This window comes from Mesoplodon densirostris, chromosome 4 (assembly GCF_025265405.1).
Source record: "Mesoplodon densirostris isolate mMesDen1 chromosome 4, mMesDen1 primary haplotype, whole genome shotgun sequence".
Lineage (NCBI taxonomy): Eukaryota > Metazoa > Chordata > Mammalia > Artiodactyla > Ziphiidae > Mesoplodon > Mesoplodon densirostris.
The window spans coordinates 15081415-15096082 of record NC_082664.1 but is presented as its reverse complement, the minus strand read 5'-3'; the positions used below and the strand labels follow the sequence as shown (position 1 = coordinate 15096082).

General features: G+C 47.9%; 1 protein-coding gene across 3 annotated transcripts in view; it reads left to right on the top strand.

Moving 5' to 3' along the window:
• The window catches only part of TDP1 (tyrosyl-DNA phosphodiesterase 1), a 78231-nt gene extending 66870 nt beyond the window's left edge, over window positions 1-11361 (top strand). For all 3 annotated transcript variants that reach the window (XM_060097943.1, XM_060097942.1, XM_060097945.1), the window contains 2 exons: window positions 4141-4249; window positions 11022-11361. In XM_060097943.1, the coding sequence (XP_059953926.1) occupies window positions 4141-4249; window positions 11022-11095 (183 nt within the window). In that variant the 3' untranslated portion in view covers window positions 11096-11361. The remainder of the gene's footprint in view (window positions 1-4140; window positions 4250-11021) is intronic.
• The last annotated feature ends 3307 nt before the right edge of the window (window positions 11362-14668 follow it).

Sequence of the window (14668 nt, the reverse complement as noted above, 5' to 3'; positions counted from 1 at the left end):
CTTCAAGAACCGGGGCTTTTCCTGTGTCCCCTGTGTTGTCACCGATGACTCGTGTGTCTCCTTGACTGGGCTGGGAGCTGCTCTCAGGGAGGGTGGCACACGGGAGGCTCTTAGTGAAGTCTGTCGGTGCCGCTCCCTTGAGGTTCCCGCAGTACCCTCTCCCCTTTCTGTGAGGAGAACACGTGTGCAAAACAGTGGCTGCAGAGGCAACGTGGATTGAGTCCGAGGGGCGTCGGGTGCAGTATAAGAGTGCCCACGAATCTCGTCGTGAGCAGCTTTCAGCGTGCGGTAGCTCACCTGTAGCTGTTCTGTGCAAACCAAAACGTACACACAGGCTCACGCTACCTCTCACTCACTCACGGAAGTCTGTTGCCTTTAACTACAAAGGCCAATCCCTATATATTCATTTAATGTCTTAAAAATTTCGGTATTGGCCATGATCTTAAAAGAGTTCCTGACAGTAAGGCAGTTTGTTGTGAAATGAAGCCCAGTGTGATTCCTTTCTTTGGGTTTCTCCCTTCAGTACCATCAAGATAACGTCTTTTTATACCTTTAGTTACACATTTGCCAAAGAGTTACTTAGCACCCAGTTTTGTAGTCGTTCTTCTGACTGGACAGCATCCAAAATCCAGCTTCTTGAGATCAGCCCACGTTTGTGGCCCTTAGGCAGAATTCCACGTCCCAAACGCCCACGTTTCTGAGTTAGCAGCAGCCAGAATTGCCACTTCTGTCCTTCACCAGTGGGCCATCCTGATCTCTGTGCTCCTGAATGCTGACTTGAGGCCAGCATTGCAAGTGGTCAGGTTTTGTGCCCAGAACGGCACAGTCTCAGATGCTGCAGAGATGGTCGGCCAGAAGAAACTCGGCAGCTCTCGTTTCCCGCATCGGTCATACAGGCCTGTCACTCAGGAACCAATGGCCATGTGAAGGGACACGCCGTGTGGCCTACAAACTGCAGTGCATGGAGAGCCAGCACTTCCCATTCATAATTATGATGCCATTTGAAACTTCTGGATTGATCTGGAAGCTGATAAGTCCCTGGTAACCAAATATTGATTTTTTCCCCATTTTTTTCTGCTGCTTTTAAATGAATGAATCAATAAACACATAATTTCGAAATTAACCTAACTTGCCTTAGAGCATGGAGTCAGTAGCTTTCCCTTTGATTAGGAACACTTGCAAGGGCTTTGCAAGGGCTTTGGGGGTTAATGTCAAGGTACATTTGACTGTGTACCCAGCATTTGGCTGTTGTTGCTGCATAGTAGGTGCTTAATAAATGTTTAATTGAAGACTTTATTCTTTTAATGTCTAACATCAATTTATCAGTTTTATTATGTTTTTTGAGTTTTTTGAGTCGTCCCTTTAATTTAGGTATTTAACTTATAGATTAGACTAATGCATTTAGGTTCAGAAAAATCTCAATATAGGAAAGATCATCTAATGATTTCAAAGACCAGCAGCTATATTCCAAACCCTCAGGTATCTGTATTTCAGGGAGATAGAAATTTTCTCTTTGAACTTGGTGCATTTTGGTGTTTACTGAGTACGTGCTTTGTCAGGCACCGACTAGGCTGCCCAGCACTTTGTGTCTAGAATGCTTCCTACCTCTGGGAATAATGCACAGACCATCTCAGAATCATGGATCAATGTCCTTCCTCCAGAGGAAGGTACCCTGAGCATCCCTGCCCTTGTCCCAGGACTGAGAGCCAGCTCAGGCCCTGCTCAGCCCCAGGTTCACTTGCTCCCCAGATGGCGGGCTCTCTTTCCTACAATCGGAGTCAAAAATGCTGCCACTAAATCCCCAAGAACTTTCAGTCTTCAAGTCTTTACTTTCTCTTTTCTCCATTCTGGTTAAACTATTTCATTGTCCCTCTGTTGCCAAAGATGGCTGTGGCTGGAAGAACTAATACAATTGACAAGAGCTGCCACATTAACTCCCTCTCCTGCTCCCCGCACCACCTCTGACAGCCTGCCTTGGGCCCAGCGCATGGGTTCAGGGCTCTCAGCGTTTCCCAGGAGGCCACAGCTGGGCAACACTGTTTCAGGTGGTGTTTCTTTGTAACCCCTCATGTTCTCTGACTCACCGAATAGAGCCACGTCCTGGCATTCCACTGCTGCCACTCGCCCATCCACATCCAGTCATCCCAGCGGATCCCATCTGCCCAGGCACAAATTCTTCTTTTTTTTTTTTTTTTGGCCACTCCATGCAGCATACAAGATCTTAGTTCCCCGAGCAGAGATCGAACTCATGTCCCCTGCAGTGGAAGCGTGGAGTCTTAACCACTGGACCACCAGGGAAGTCCCCCACTTTCTTTTTTTTTTTTTTTTGGCTCTGATTTTTACTACCTTTTCCCTCAGCCTCTTTCAGATCCATTTCTTTCTTTCCATTTCTCATCCAAATTCACTTCACTTTTTTTTTTTTTTTTTTTTTTAACGTGGGATCCTCCCGGACCGGGGCACGAACCCGCGTCCCCTGCATCGGCAAATGGACTCCCAACCACTGCGCCACCAGGGAAGCCCTCACTTCACTTTTATCTCATCTTTTGTTGTGATGATACTTGGATCCCCGTTACCATCTCTAATCCATCTCGCATTCCTGTTGTAATAGCTCTTGGTCTTTAGCAACTCCCAGTCCGATCCAGTCTCCTGTCTGTGCCATTCCACCTTTACACTGGAACTTCTCTGTTCAGAACCTTGCAACTCGGGACTTCCCTGGTGACACAGTGGTTAAGAACCCGCCTGCCAGTGTAGGGGACACGGATTCGAGCCCCGGTCCGGGAAAATTCCACATGCCGCGGAGCAGTAGGGCCCGTGAGCCATGGCTGCTGAGCCTGCGTGTCCGGAGCCTATGCTCCGCAACGGGAGAGGCCACAGCAGTGAGAGGCCCGCGTACCACAAAAAAAAAAAAAAAAGTCACTTTTTTAGGCAGGCTTCCGCTGAGCACCCTCTCACCCCAAAATCTAAAACAGGCCTACTATTCTCTCTTCTAGGACTCCTGTTTTTCTCATAGCGCTTATCAAAAATTGTAGTTATTTATTTTACTTCTATAAATGTATTTGTTTAATGTCTCCCTACTAGACTGTACATGCCATGAGAACAGGCATCACGATAATTGTTCTGACTCCTGTGCAGTCAGTGCCCGGCACCCATGCCTGACACAGAAGAGGGACTCAAGAAATAATGTGTGGGATGAATGAATGCAAATGTGAGCCATTCACACAGCCCGTAAATACCAGCACAGAGACTCAACTCAGGTTGCCCAAAGCCCAGGTCCACACAGCCCTGACACTTACCTCATCTTCCAAAGAATTGTAGTTGTAGCTCTTTATGTGGGTTCATAGATGTTAGCACTGTTTGATATGTGGGTATTTAGGATGAGAAGGGTGGATCTGCGCGTGGATGGGTGGCCAGAGGAATGAGGCAAAAACAGAATGCCAGGATCATCCGGGAAGGGGGCCAGGAGATGATCGATGCGTGGAGGCCTGGGGAGGGCAAAGCCGACGTAGTAGGCACCCCCACTACCGGGCAGGCCCTGTGTGAGGAGGCAGTGCAGTGTGTACATCGGCCTGGGTGTGGCACCTATAGTTGCACCCTGATTCAGATCCAGAGTTAACAGTAGCCTATTCTCGAGTTCTTGGGATAAACCTTCCATTTTGACGGGTCTTGAAGAGTTCTCACTTTTATATTCCTATCCCATTGTATTGGACACTTTCATGATACATGAAAGCAACTTTCATTCTTCACCAGAGTGAGCAGCCCGTGACTGTAGATAGCAATATCGAAAGTATTCAGAGGTATTTTTACACAGTGTCTTCTACACACTCCCTGCTGCTGTACACAGAGGTTAGTAGAAATGGGCTGTAACATCCAAAATTGTTTTTCTCTTATGTCTTTGTATCCTTTATTAGACTTTTGCAAACTTTGCTATAATTTATTTTCTGACCTTTGGACCTCTCTTATTTTTAAGAAAGAATATTTGGGGGAGTGTTGTAAATATATTTGACCCACTGAATATCAAAAATAGCACTGAAATAACAAAAATAGCTCTGAATTTTGTTGTGAGTATCATAAAAATATAATTGCTTCTTGCGATCTTCTTCCAGAAAATGAGATGCAATTATAGATTCTCTGTGTCTGCAGGGCCTGGACAGTTTCAGAGTGAAACAGAAATTCTTCTCAGGGAGCCAGGAGCCAACAGCCTCCTTTCCCGTGCCGTATGACCTGCCTCCAGAACTGTATGGAAGTAAAGGTGAGACCCCGGTGAAGGAAAACCTTGGGTGTGTGTACCAGAGCAGAAACAAACAGGGCCCAGGGAAAGCCATTGGGTTGGGCTCTCCCTGGGAGCCTGGCTCGTGGGTGGCCCTGGAAGCGCAGGTTTTTGCAGAGGCTCCCTTGCTGCCCTGTGTGTGGCCACCGGAGCCGCAGTTCTCAAACTGGTTGGTCTCAGAACCCCTCTACATTTTATTACTGAGGACCACAAAGGGCTTTTGTTTACGTGGGCTTTTATAGCTATTGATACGTATCATATCAGCAATTAAAACCAATAAATTTTTAAATATTTATTAACTTATTTAAAGATACTAATAAACCCATTTGTATACTTAAAAATATATAAAATGACTACTCCCAAAAACAAGTTAGTTTGGAAGATGGCATTGTTTACCTTTTTTGCAGACGCCTTTATTATCTGGGTTAACAGCCGGATTCTCACGGCTGCTCTGTTGTGTTGTCACACAGGTCGTGTAGCATCTGTACACTCATGTGAAAGTGACAAATAATGGCTTAGTGTTCACAGTAATTTTGACTTTACAGGTATTTCCCCCTCCCCAACCCCCTTAAAAAGTAGGTCCCCAGGCCACACACTCTGAGAACTGCTGCGCTAGGTGAGGACTTCAAGGGCAGTGACCAGGTATTTTTCACAAGAGAAAGCCAGTGGAGTATTGGTCCAGGTTCCCAGCGCTTTTGGGAGGAAGGCTGGCTGGGATGCAGGCACCACCTCATCCCAGCTCTGACCCAGCCCCGCCAGCCGCGGGGCTGCTCTGCTGAGCCCCAGAAAATCTGTCTTTGGGGTGAGTTCACACTTCACCAAGCTCACCCCGGAGGAGATGCGTAATCGGGACAAGCTTATTAATTTAAAATGGCAGATTCTTATATCACTGTGGCTGGCATATTTTCCCTGGAGGGTAGAGGCCTACACAGGTAGCCAGATTGTAATCTATGGTTTTTGAGTGAAGGCTGAATGTGAACAGGGAAAATTTGGGTTTTGATTGGTAAGTTTTCATGATGCCACCCCATTAATATTCCAAACTCTCAGATTCCCTAATGGAGTCAGCCTTGCCCCAGTGGGTCCCTTCCTTCCCTGAGCGATGCTGGTTGGGTTCTAGCTACCTCCCCGCCCTCACTCGCCCTTTTGGCTTTCATGGTGAACCAAACCTGCCCTTCTGATGGACCCATTTCTCAGATTGTATTGGCACATCTAACAGAGTTCATCCTGCCTCGCCCAGGTGACTTCATCTCTCTCTGATCAGTCGTGTGGATGCTGTTTCGGAAGGTATTCTTGCTCCCTTCCTTCCAAGCTGTGTGCATTTTTCTGAGTCCTCTAAATGTGTTGTAAATTCACACACATTCATTTTTCACTAGCAAGAGGTATTACCAGAATTTCAAGAAATCCATGACCACTCCTCCCCACCCTCCAACCCACAGATGCTTTAGATCCAGGCCATGTTTATGTGCCAGCCTGACAACTTATTAAGTGACCTTGGGCAGTGGTTTGTGTTCTCTAGGCCTTAGTGTCTCTGTTTGCAAAATGAGAACATGAGAGTGCATAGCTCACTGTTGAAGAGTGACTGAGATATAGTCTAGAAAGCATCTAACCCAGTGTCCAGCTCAGAGTTAGCAGCTGATTTCGGTTAGCCATTGTTTCTGTTATTTAAAATGTCCAGTTCAGTTATAACAGTGGATTGATGGCCATCCCTCCCCCTCCCCCATGAGCTGACATTCAGAAGAGCCTGAGGCTTGTGCAGGACAGTCCCTAACCCAGGACATGACCCAGTGACCTGCCCCCCTTCTGGCTTTGCGCTGCACCTCTGTCTTTTCTCGCTTTCTCTGCTCTCCATGTCCCTCACCCCTACCCCCAACCTGAGTGCTCCTGAATAAACAGGTTGGAGGTGGGAAGGACTAACTGTGACAGCCTTATTTAGGCTTAGCCTCCTGCCGTCTGGCCTCAGGCATTGTACCTCCCACCCACAGCCTGGAACCTTGGCTGGAATTTCACCCCCTCCCTTTAATCCTAATCTCCAAAGGACTATAAAAGCAAGAATGGAAGAGATAGAGGAGCCTTAGAATTATCCTAAGGTTCCCTCAGTTCCGCTAGAAAAAGCATTCCTAAGAACTTAAAAGTTTACAACTAGGTAGTGTCTTAGACCATGTAATGAAAATGGTAATCCTTTTAATGTGACCAGCAAGCAGAAGTTTTCCATCGTTTAAGTGAGTTTTCTATTTTTTACACATTTCCTTTGAAAGACATATGCAAGAGAGACTGGAACATTTTAGTTTCTTTTATCAGTACTGTTTTACCTTCCACACTGCTTTACTATCATGTAGACTAATGCCAGGGATTCAGATATCACCATTTCCTGTAAAGCCAACATTCGGGGGAGTCATGTGCGCCTTAAAAAGGCATCTTGAGCTTCCCTGGTGGTGCAGTGGTTAAGAATCCGCCTGCCAATGAAGGGAATACAGGTTCAATCCCTGGTCCAAGAAGATCCCACATGCCGCAGAACAACTAAGCCCGTGCGCCACAACTACTGGGCCTGTACTCTAGAGCCCGCAAGCCATAACTACTGAAGCCCGCGTGCCTAGAGCCCGTGCTCCGCAACAAGAGAAGCCACCGCAGTGAGAAGCCTACGCTCTGCAACGAAGAGTAGCCCCTGCTCACTACAACTAGAGAAAGCCCGTGCACAGCAACGAAGACCCAACACAGCCAAAAATAAATAAATGTAAAAAACAAAACAAACAAACAAAAAAAACAAAGGCATCTTACCAGTGCTTGGAAAAGTTGAGTGGTTAAGAACATTTCAGAAGCACTGTATTTCGGGCTTTCCTGTTGGTGCAGTGGTTAAGAATCTTCCTGCCAGTGCAAGGGACACGGGTTCGAGACCTGGTCCGGGAAGATCCCACATGCTGCAGAGCAACTAAGCCCGTGCACCACAACTACTGAGCCTGCACTCCAGAGCCTGCAAGCCACAACTCCTGAAGCCAGGGTGCCTAGAGCCCGTGCTCTGCAACAAGAGAAGCCACCACAATGAGAAGCCCATGCACCGCAAAGAAGAGTAGCCCCCGCTCAGCGCAACTAGAGAAAGCCCACACACAGCAACGAAGACCCAACGCAGCCGAAAATAAATAAATTTTTTAAAAAAAAGCACTGCATGATTTTCAAGCCACTTTAACATATATAAGATCTTGTTCAGTATTTTTTAAGTCAGGAGACTATAAGAAGAGCAGAGAAATACACTAATGTGAACAAATCACAGTTGGATACAAGAGACCACCAGATATCCTGACACCAAGAAATTGATCAAATAAAACAAAAACAAAGACATAGCTACAGGGGTACCTGCTTTATGCTTGCTGCTTATTCTCTTTCCCCACAGGTATATCATTGAGAACCTGCTGGGCACAGATACCAGCTAGGTGCTTGGAATAGATCAATGAACAAGACAGACACAAATCCTTGCCCTCCTTGAGTTTATATTACTCCTCCCATGAAAAGTTACACATACCGAAACCCATTTTACAACAGGAACTGTGTTTTTAAAAGAAAACTTTTACAAAGCAAAATCACTAACATTGTAAATCACGCACTGTAGCATGCAGTCCCTGGCCACAGGGACACACAGAGGGAACCATGCCCCCCAGGTTGTCCTTGGTCCTCCCCCACCATGGCCCTAACACAGGCCTCACCCGGACTCTCACCCGGACCCTCACCCGAACTGTGCTGCTCTTTCATTTCCCTGGTTCTGCGCTCCACCCCCTGGATGCCATCCTCCACGCTGCTGCCAGGCTCATCTGATCGTTCCCTCTCCTGTTTTAAATCCTTTCATCGTATTCCAGAAAAAAAAAAAAAAAAGATGTTTTTCATCCCCTTTAGCCTCAGATCCCAAACAGATTCTTTGAAGATCACCTTTAGAACTTGACAAGGGTGCACATTGCCAGGCCCCAGCCCAGACCTACAGAAACGAGCTCTCCAGGGGTGGGTCCCAGAAAAACGTGCCAGCAATTCCCACATCGGCCCAGTCAGAGAACTGCTGCACAGACACAGTGGGGTTCAGCATCCCAGCAGCAGGGCGTGCCTGCTTCTCTGCCTGCCCCCGGACCGTAAACTTGAGAGGCCTTCATGTTTGGCTAGCGGAGTACCAGGCATCTAACCAGCACGACCAAGTATTTCTTAAACACATGTGACTGTATCATGTGAGGCAAGTTGTTCTCTCATGGGACAGTTTAGGAGTATTGCCTAAAACAGGTCTTCATCTGAGCCAGTGAGTGGTAATGGCTGATTTCCAGTAGTAATGGGTGTAAAAACACAATAGAATCATAACCCCCCCTCTTTTCACCTTCCTCTTGGCCCTTTTTGTGGCCTTCCCCCACGGTAGTGGAAGGCCTTGCAGCTGGCTTGGAAAGGCTCTGCCCGGGAGGTGCAGACTTTTGCTCATTTATAAAGCAGAGCCTCAGGGGGATTTGCCAGGAGCGTGGTTTCCAGGTCCTCGCTTGGTCATCGTTGACTAAATTTGAGCGAAAGGAGTAGTCATCCCTTGGTATCTGCCAGGGATTGGTCGAGGACCCACCTTGCATCCCAGAATCAACAGATGCTCAAGCCCGATAGTGAGCCATCCGTATCCGCAGTTCCACATCCCCAGATTCAACCAAACACTGATCGTGTAGTGTGTATTTATTGAAAAAAATCGCATATAAGTGGACCCTCACAGTTCAAACCCAAGTTGTTCAAGGGTCCACTGTAAATGCCGTGGTGGTCTTTAAGTTACAGCCTCACTGGCAAATGTCTGTAGCACAGATGTGCACTGGTGAAGAATCTCTCAAATGGCTATTCATATAGCAGGGACCGGGGGGTCTTCTGCCTGGGGGATGAAGCAGAGTAGACATTGCCCAACAGAGCAGTTTGCAGGGAAAGAGGTAAATAAGGGGAGGTCCAGCCACAGAAGATGGTGTTTCCAATGGAAGAGAGTGCATGCTTCCTTAAGGCCAGTGAGTAGCCAGGGAGTCAAGTCTCCAGCCCTGCTAGTCCCTTACCTCTTAAGAAACTTAATTACCAGAAAGTGTGGTTTCATGCTTTCAAACCATCTCAAGGCCAAAGGGGAGAGAACGGGGTTCTGATAACTTGTTGCCATCTTTGGCATTCTTTTCCTGCACTTGCTGCTGGGAGTTGCCATTTGCACACTTGCCCTGTGATTATTCAAAACAAACAGCGAGGCTGGGTGGAAGGAGCAGCAGATACCATTGTTTGCCAGGTCGGCCTCCAAGCTACCATCTGCCTCTGTTCAGGAAAAGGAGAAAGCCTCCCCCAGGGGCTGCAGGCAGATGGTCCATCTCAGATGACCTGCCAAGTGGCCAGTTTACTATAAGCATGCAACCCTTCCATCCTCTGTATTTCTCAGGACAATAATACGGGGGGTTCTTTTTAATCCTTGTAGTGTATTTATACCCTACCCGTATTTTTTTAAATTAAATAATTTATTTTTGGCTGCATTGGGTCTTTGTTGCTGCACGTGGGCTTTCTCTGGTTGTTGAGAGCAGGGGCTACTCTTCGTTGTGGTGCTTGGGCTTCTCATTGCAGTGGCTTCTCAGAGCAGGGGCTCTAGGTGCTCGGGCTTCAGTAGTTGTGGTGCACAGGCTCAGTAGTTGTGGCTCATGGGCTCTAGAGCAGAGGCTCAGTAGTTGTGGTGCACGGGTTTAGTTGCTCCGCGGCATGTGGGATCTTCCCGGACCGGGGCTTGAACCCGTGTCCCCTGCATTGACAGGTGGATTGTTAACCACTGCGCCACCAGGGAAGTCCCTACACCCTACCCATATTATTATGGTTCTTTTTGAAATGGTTTGACTCTGGCAGTAGCCATGTGTGGTAAAAGAGATTTGTTCCAATTTTTTCAATTTGTGAAACATCAGTTAAACGGAAGAAAAGTTCACACATATTGAGCACCTACAACATGCCAGGAACTTTCACAGATGTTCTCTCATTCATGCTTCACAATAATCCTGGGAGTTTGCTAATGTAATTACTTCCCATTTCAGAGATAGGGAACCTGAGGCCAAAATCCACATGCCTTCCTCAGGCTGCAGAGAAGGATGAAGGCAGGATTTGAACCCAGGTCACCTTTCCGTTGTACCATTCCAAGGCATGTTGCTTTTCTCAGTGTTGGTCTACGGTCATTATACAGAGACCTTTATGCCTTATCAATCACTAGCCTTAAGTTACAGAACAAAACCATTTCAGGGATGTGACGCTGGGCGTCTTGGCTCTGTGCGACCATGACCAGCTGCTGAGAGCAGAAAAATGGCCTTTGACTGAACCCATTGTCACTGTTGGTTTCTGCAGGTTCTTAAAAGAAGAAAATGAGCTACCCTCATTTGTTACATTCTCTCTGTGCGGAACACTGCGTCTTGTGCACTACACAGGTTTATTTCATTTAATCCTCCTGACAGCTCCAGACTTAGATACACATAAGGAGGCTGAGGCTCAGAGAGATGAAGTGACTTGTCAACGTAAGTGGCAAGCCAGCATTCACCCCAGGCTTCAGCCTGCTCCCATGTTCACTCACCCGTGTCTTAACATGAACCTTTACTACAAGCTTTTACCTATAAGGGCTCTCGTCGGGGCTTGATTCAGAAAAGGCTCTTCATGATTTGTAGACTCCGGCCCATGAGTAGTTTTATCCTGTCAGGTGGGTGAATTTTCTGTAATCCTATTTAAATCAGTATTATACTTACGTAATTTTTTATTCCCCCAGATCGGCCCTGGATTTGGAACATTCCTTATGTCAAAGCACCAGATACACACGGGAACATGTGGGTTCCCTCCTGAGAGCAGTAAAGTACTGTGAAGTTGACGTGTAAGGCATTGAACCCCGAACATTGGATGTCCTTGTTTGCACTGGGTGTTCACTTTTCTTAATGTTTTATCTGCCCCCCTACAAAACTCTTTGCAAAGGTCGAGCTTTCAAACACAGATGTGGGTTATCCTTTTAATGGCCATTGTTAACATTCTCACTTTAAAAAATTATATATTTTCATAATTCCCTTTTCTATGCTTTGGAATGAAAGCTATTAAACTTCACCACGTTAAAAGAATATATATGTGTAAAATGACCTTCCTAGCGATGAGGACTTTCAGGGCGGTGTCGGCGCTTGTGGATTGAAGGTTGACATGTGTCAGTTGTGCTCTGTCAGGAGAGGTGCTCTGGATTCAGCTGAAACTTCTCAGAGCAGGAACGTGACCTCTCACCCAGCCCTCTCTCAGCTTTCTTAGTGTGTCTCGGGGTTGCTGGAGGGAGTCTGGGGTGTGTCGGCTGGTGCGGCTACCCTGATGCCATGGGCCATGTTGACCGTCGTCACCCTGCAGCCTTAGACTACGTTTCATCCCCCCCGCCCCCGGCCGTGCTGGCTGCCTTCCCGCTCAAGGACCACCTGCCCTCCCCTCACCCATTCCCCACAGTGCATGGTGTCTCCTCCAACCCCAGAAATGTCCACAAAAGACAGCTCGCAGGATCATACAAAAGCACACAAGTATTTCACTCAGAAGAGCCCCTGAAAGGTGAACTGATTGGGTGCCTTTAATTCACAAGTGAGGGAACTGAGGCCCAGAAAGGTTCAGGACGTCCCCCAGGCCCCAGCTGCTTGGGTCAGAGCGACGAGCATCGTCCTGCTTTGTGTCCTGCTTTGTGAGGGGCATCTTCCTGCCTTTCACACGCAGGATCGTGCTCTCCTCAGATGACTTAGAGCCTTCTCGTTTTTTCTTCTGTGTGAGGCTCATTTCCAGGTTGTCACCAGCTTCTTCATCCTAGAATTTAGAATAGAGTTCAATGTTAATTTTGAAAGATTTTTTTTAAGATGCTAGTTTTCCAGACTGTTCCTCAGAGGCCAAGGATGTTCACATCAGAAAGCTGCTGGGGTGGGTGAGGGGCCGGGGCTCCTCCCTTCTCCTTCCCCGATCAGAGGAGCCTTCCTTCACCACTTTTACATATTGGGTTCTCTAAAGGATACTATCTGGGTGGTTTTTTGTTTTGCATTCTGCTTAAAAACATAAAGTTGAAAAGCCACTGAATTCGTTTAACCAGTTTCTTCCACTGGTAAGAAAAGTTAGGCTTAATCCTTTTTGCACGCTGCCTTCTACTTCAGGGGCATTCAGACCCTGTATCAGATGAGCCCAGCTGCCTTGGAAGGCAACAGGGAAGGTGCCCTGGACTGGTAGTAGCAGTGGGGCCGGCCCAGAGCGGGAGCCCAGGAGTCTGAGTGGGGTGTCCAGGGGACTGCCGTCAAAGACCTGTGATTCCCACCAGCACAGTGGTCCGTCCTGGGTGGGCGTGGGGGGAGTGCCAGCTTCCAGGCAGCAGGGGAGCATCACAACCGCCACAGGTAGTCGGCCAGCTCCGGGCAGGACCCAGGAAGCCTAGGCTGCTCGGGGCCCAGCCAGTCAAAGGATAGCGGACTCGGGTATGTGGCTCATCTGATCCACATGACTGCAAAGTGGGTCGGAGCCCAGAGCTGGAGTCAGGCTGCCGGGCTTTGAATCCCAGTTCTGCCACCACTTCTCTGTGCTTTGGTCCCCTCACCTGTAAGATAGGGGTGGAGTAATAATCATTCCCATTGCAGAGGCTCATTGAGACTGTCCAGTGAGTTAGGACATGAAAGTGCCTGCACAGAGTGGGGACTGTACAGGGGACACCCTTGAGTCATTAGGCTTATCCTCATTTTCCTGATAAGGAAACCTGGACTCAGACAGGTGAAGTGCTTGTCCAAGGTCACACTTCTAGAAAGTGCTCTCACCAGTGTTTGAACCCAGGTCCGGCAGCATCCAGAGCCTGTTCTGTACTTCCAGGTGGCCCAGGTTCCCAGGCAGTGTGGTGGACAGTATCTGAGGAGATGGACCATTTTCCCCCAATCCATTGTGGACAGATACTTTTATAGGATACAGGATCAGGTGCTTGGATGTCACAGCACTGTCAGATTGCTAAGAAAGTTTCTAAATGCTCACTTTTACTTTCTGTTCTCATCACAGGCTGGCCTGGTCCACAGCCACACTTGGAGCGGCACCCTAGACCCAGCAGGGACCCAGAGTGCCCCTCTGGAAGCTGAGACAATCTCTGTAGGATGGGCTGGTTAGGTACATCAAGGTACAGTTAGGGGAAGTCCAAGGTCAAGGGGCATGTACCCAGTGGGCGTGCATGCCCAGTCCCGGAGAGCTGCCTCCTGCGGCCCTTGCCCTGGTCAGCATGGGCTCAGCGAGGCAGGGCTAGGCCAGGTCAGCGCAGTACCAGGTCAGTACCACGAGCTCTCTGGGCACAGTTGATAGCACATGTGGAAAATAAAGTAATGCCTCAAGAGTAATCAACATGGGATTGATTAAATTCCAAGAGGTTCAACAAAACAAGAGGTTCAACCCCATCTGGTCCTTTTATTAATGTGACTGGCTAAATTACCCAAAGTGCTACAAAAAAGCATCATCAGCGCCTGTTAATTTTTTTTTTTAATATTTGTTTAGTTATTTGGCTGCGCTGGGTCTTAGTTGCGGCACGGGGGATCTTCGTTGCGGCATGTGGGATCTAGTTCCCTGATCAGGGATCAAATCCAGGCCCCCTGCATTGGGAGGCCGGAGTCTTAGCCACTGGACCACCAGGGAAGTCCAAACACTTGTTAATGTTGGAGGAAACCACTTCTGTTATTCTCAGGTCGGGGTTCAACAATTATTTCTCCCCAACTCAGGAAACCCTCGCCTCCCCTCTGTCTGCCATAGCTGCGGGCCACTTTTTATCCATTTTCCCCACCTCCTTCCGTCCTTTCAGATCTCATGGAAACACTTATCCAGTGACTTTATACCTGCTGAGGGCAAACTTCCATATAAAAGAATCCACCCTCTTCTTCGTAAGCTGCCCGATACAGGAGACTCATCTGCTGAGTAAGGAGTTTCTCTGCATGTGGACGAAAGGAACCGCTGCCTCTTTTTCTTAAAAAGTTTTATCTTGGGGCTTCCCTGGTGGCACAGTGGTTGAGAGTCTGCCTGCAAATGCAGGGGACGCAGGTTCGTGCCCCGGTCTGGGAAGATCCCACATGCCGTGGAGCGGCTGGGCCCGTGAGCCATGGCCGCTGAGCCTGCACTTCTGGAGCCTGTGCTCCGCAGCGGGAGAGGCCACAACAGTGAGAGGCCCACATACTGCAAAAAAAAAAAAAAAAGTTTTATCTTGTTCTTTTGAAATCTTACCGAGCATTCTTTTACAGAGATGGACATGTAGCCAAAAATCTAAATGAGATTTTCATATTGGACAATGAATTTCAACAGTATTCTAAATGCTTACGCATTTAAGAGACCCTCCCCAAATTTTTGGAGGCAGGAAATTGTCAACCCTGACACTTGGTGACTTAAAGGAAGTCACTTGCCATT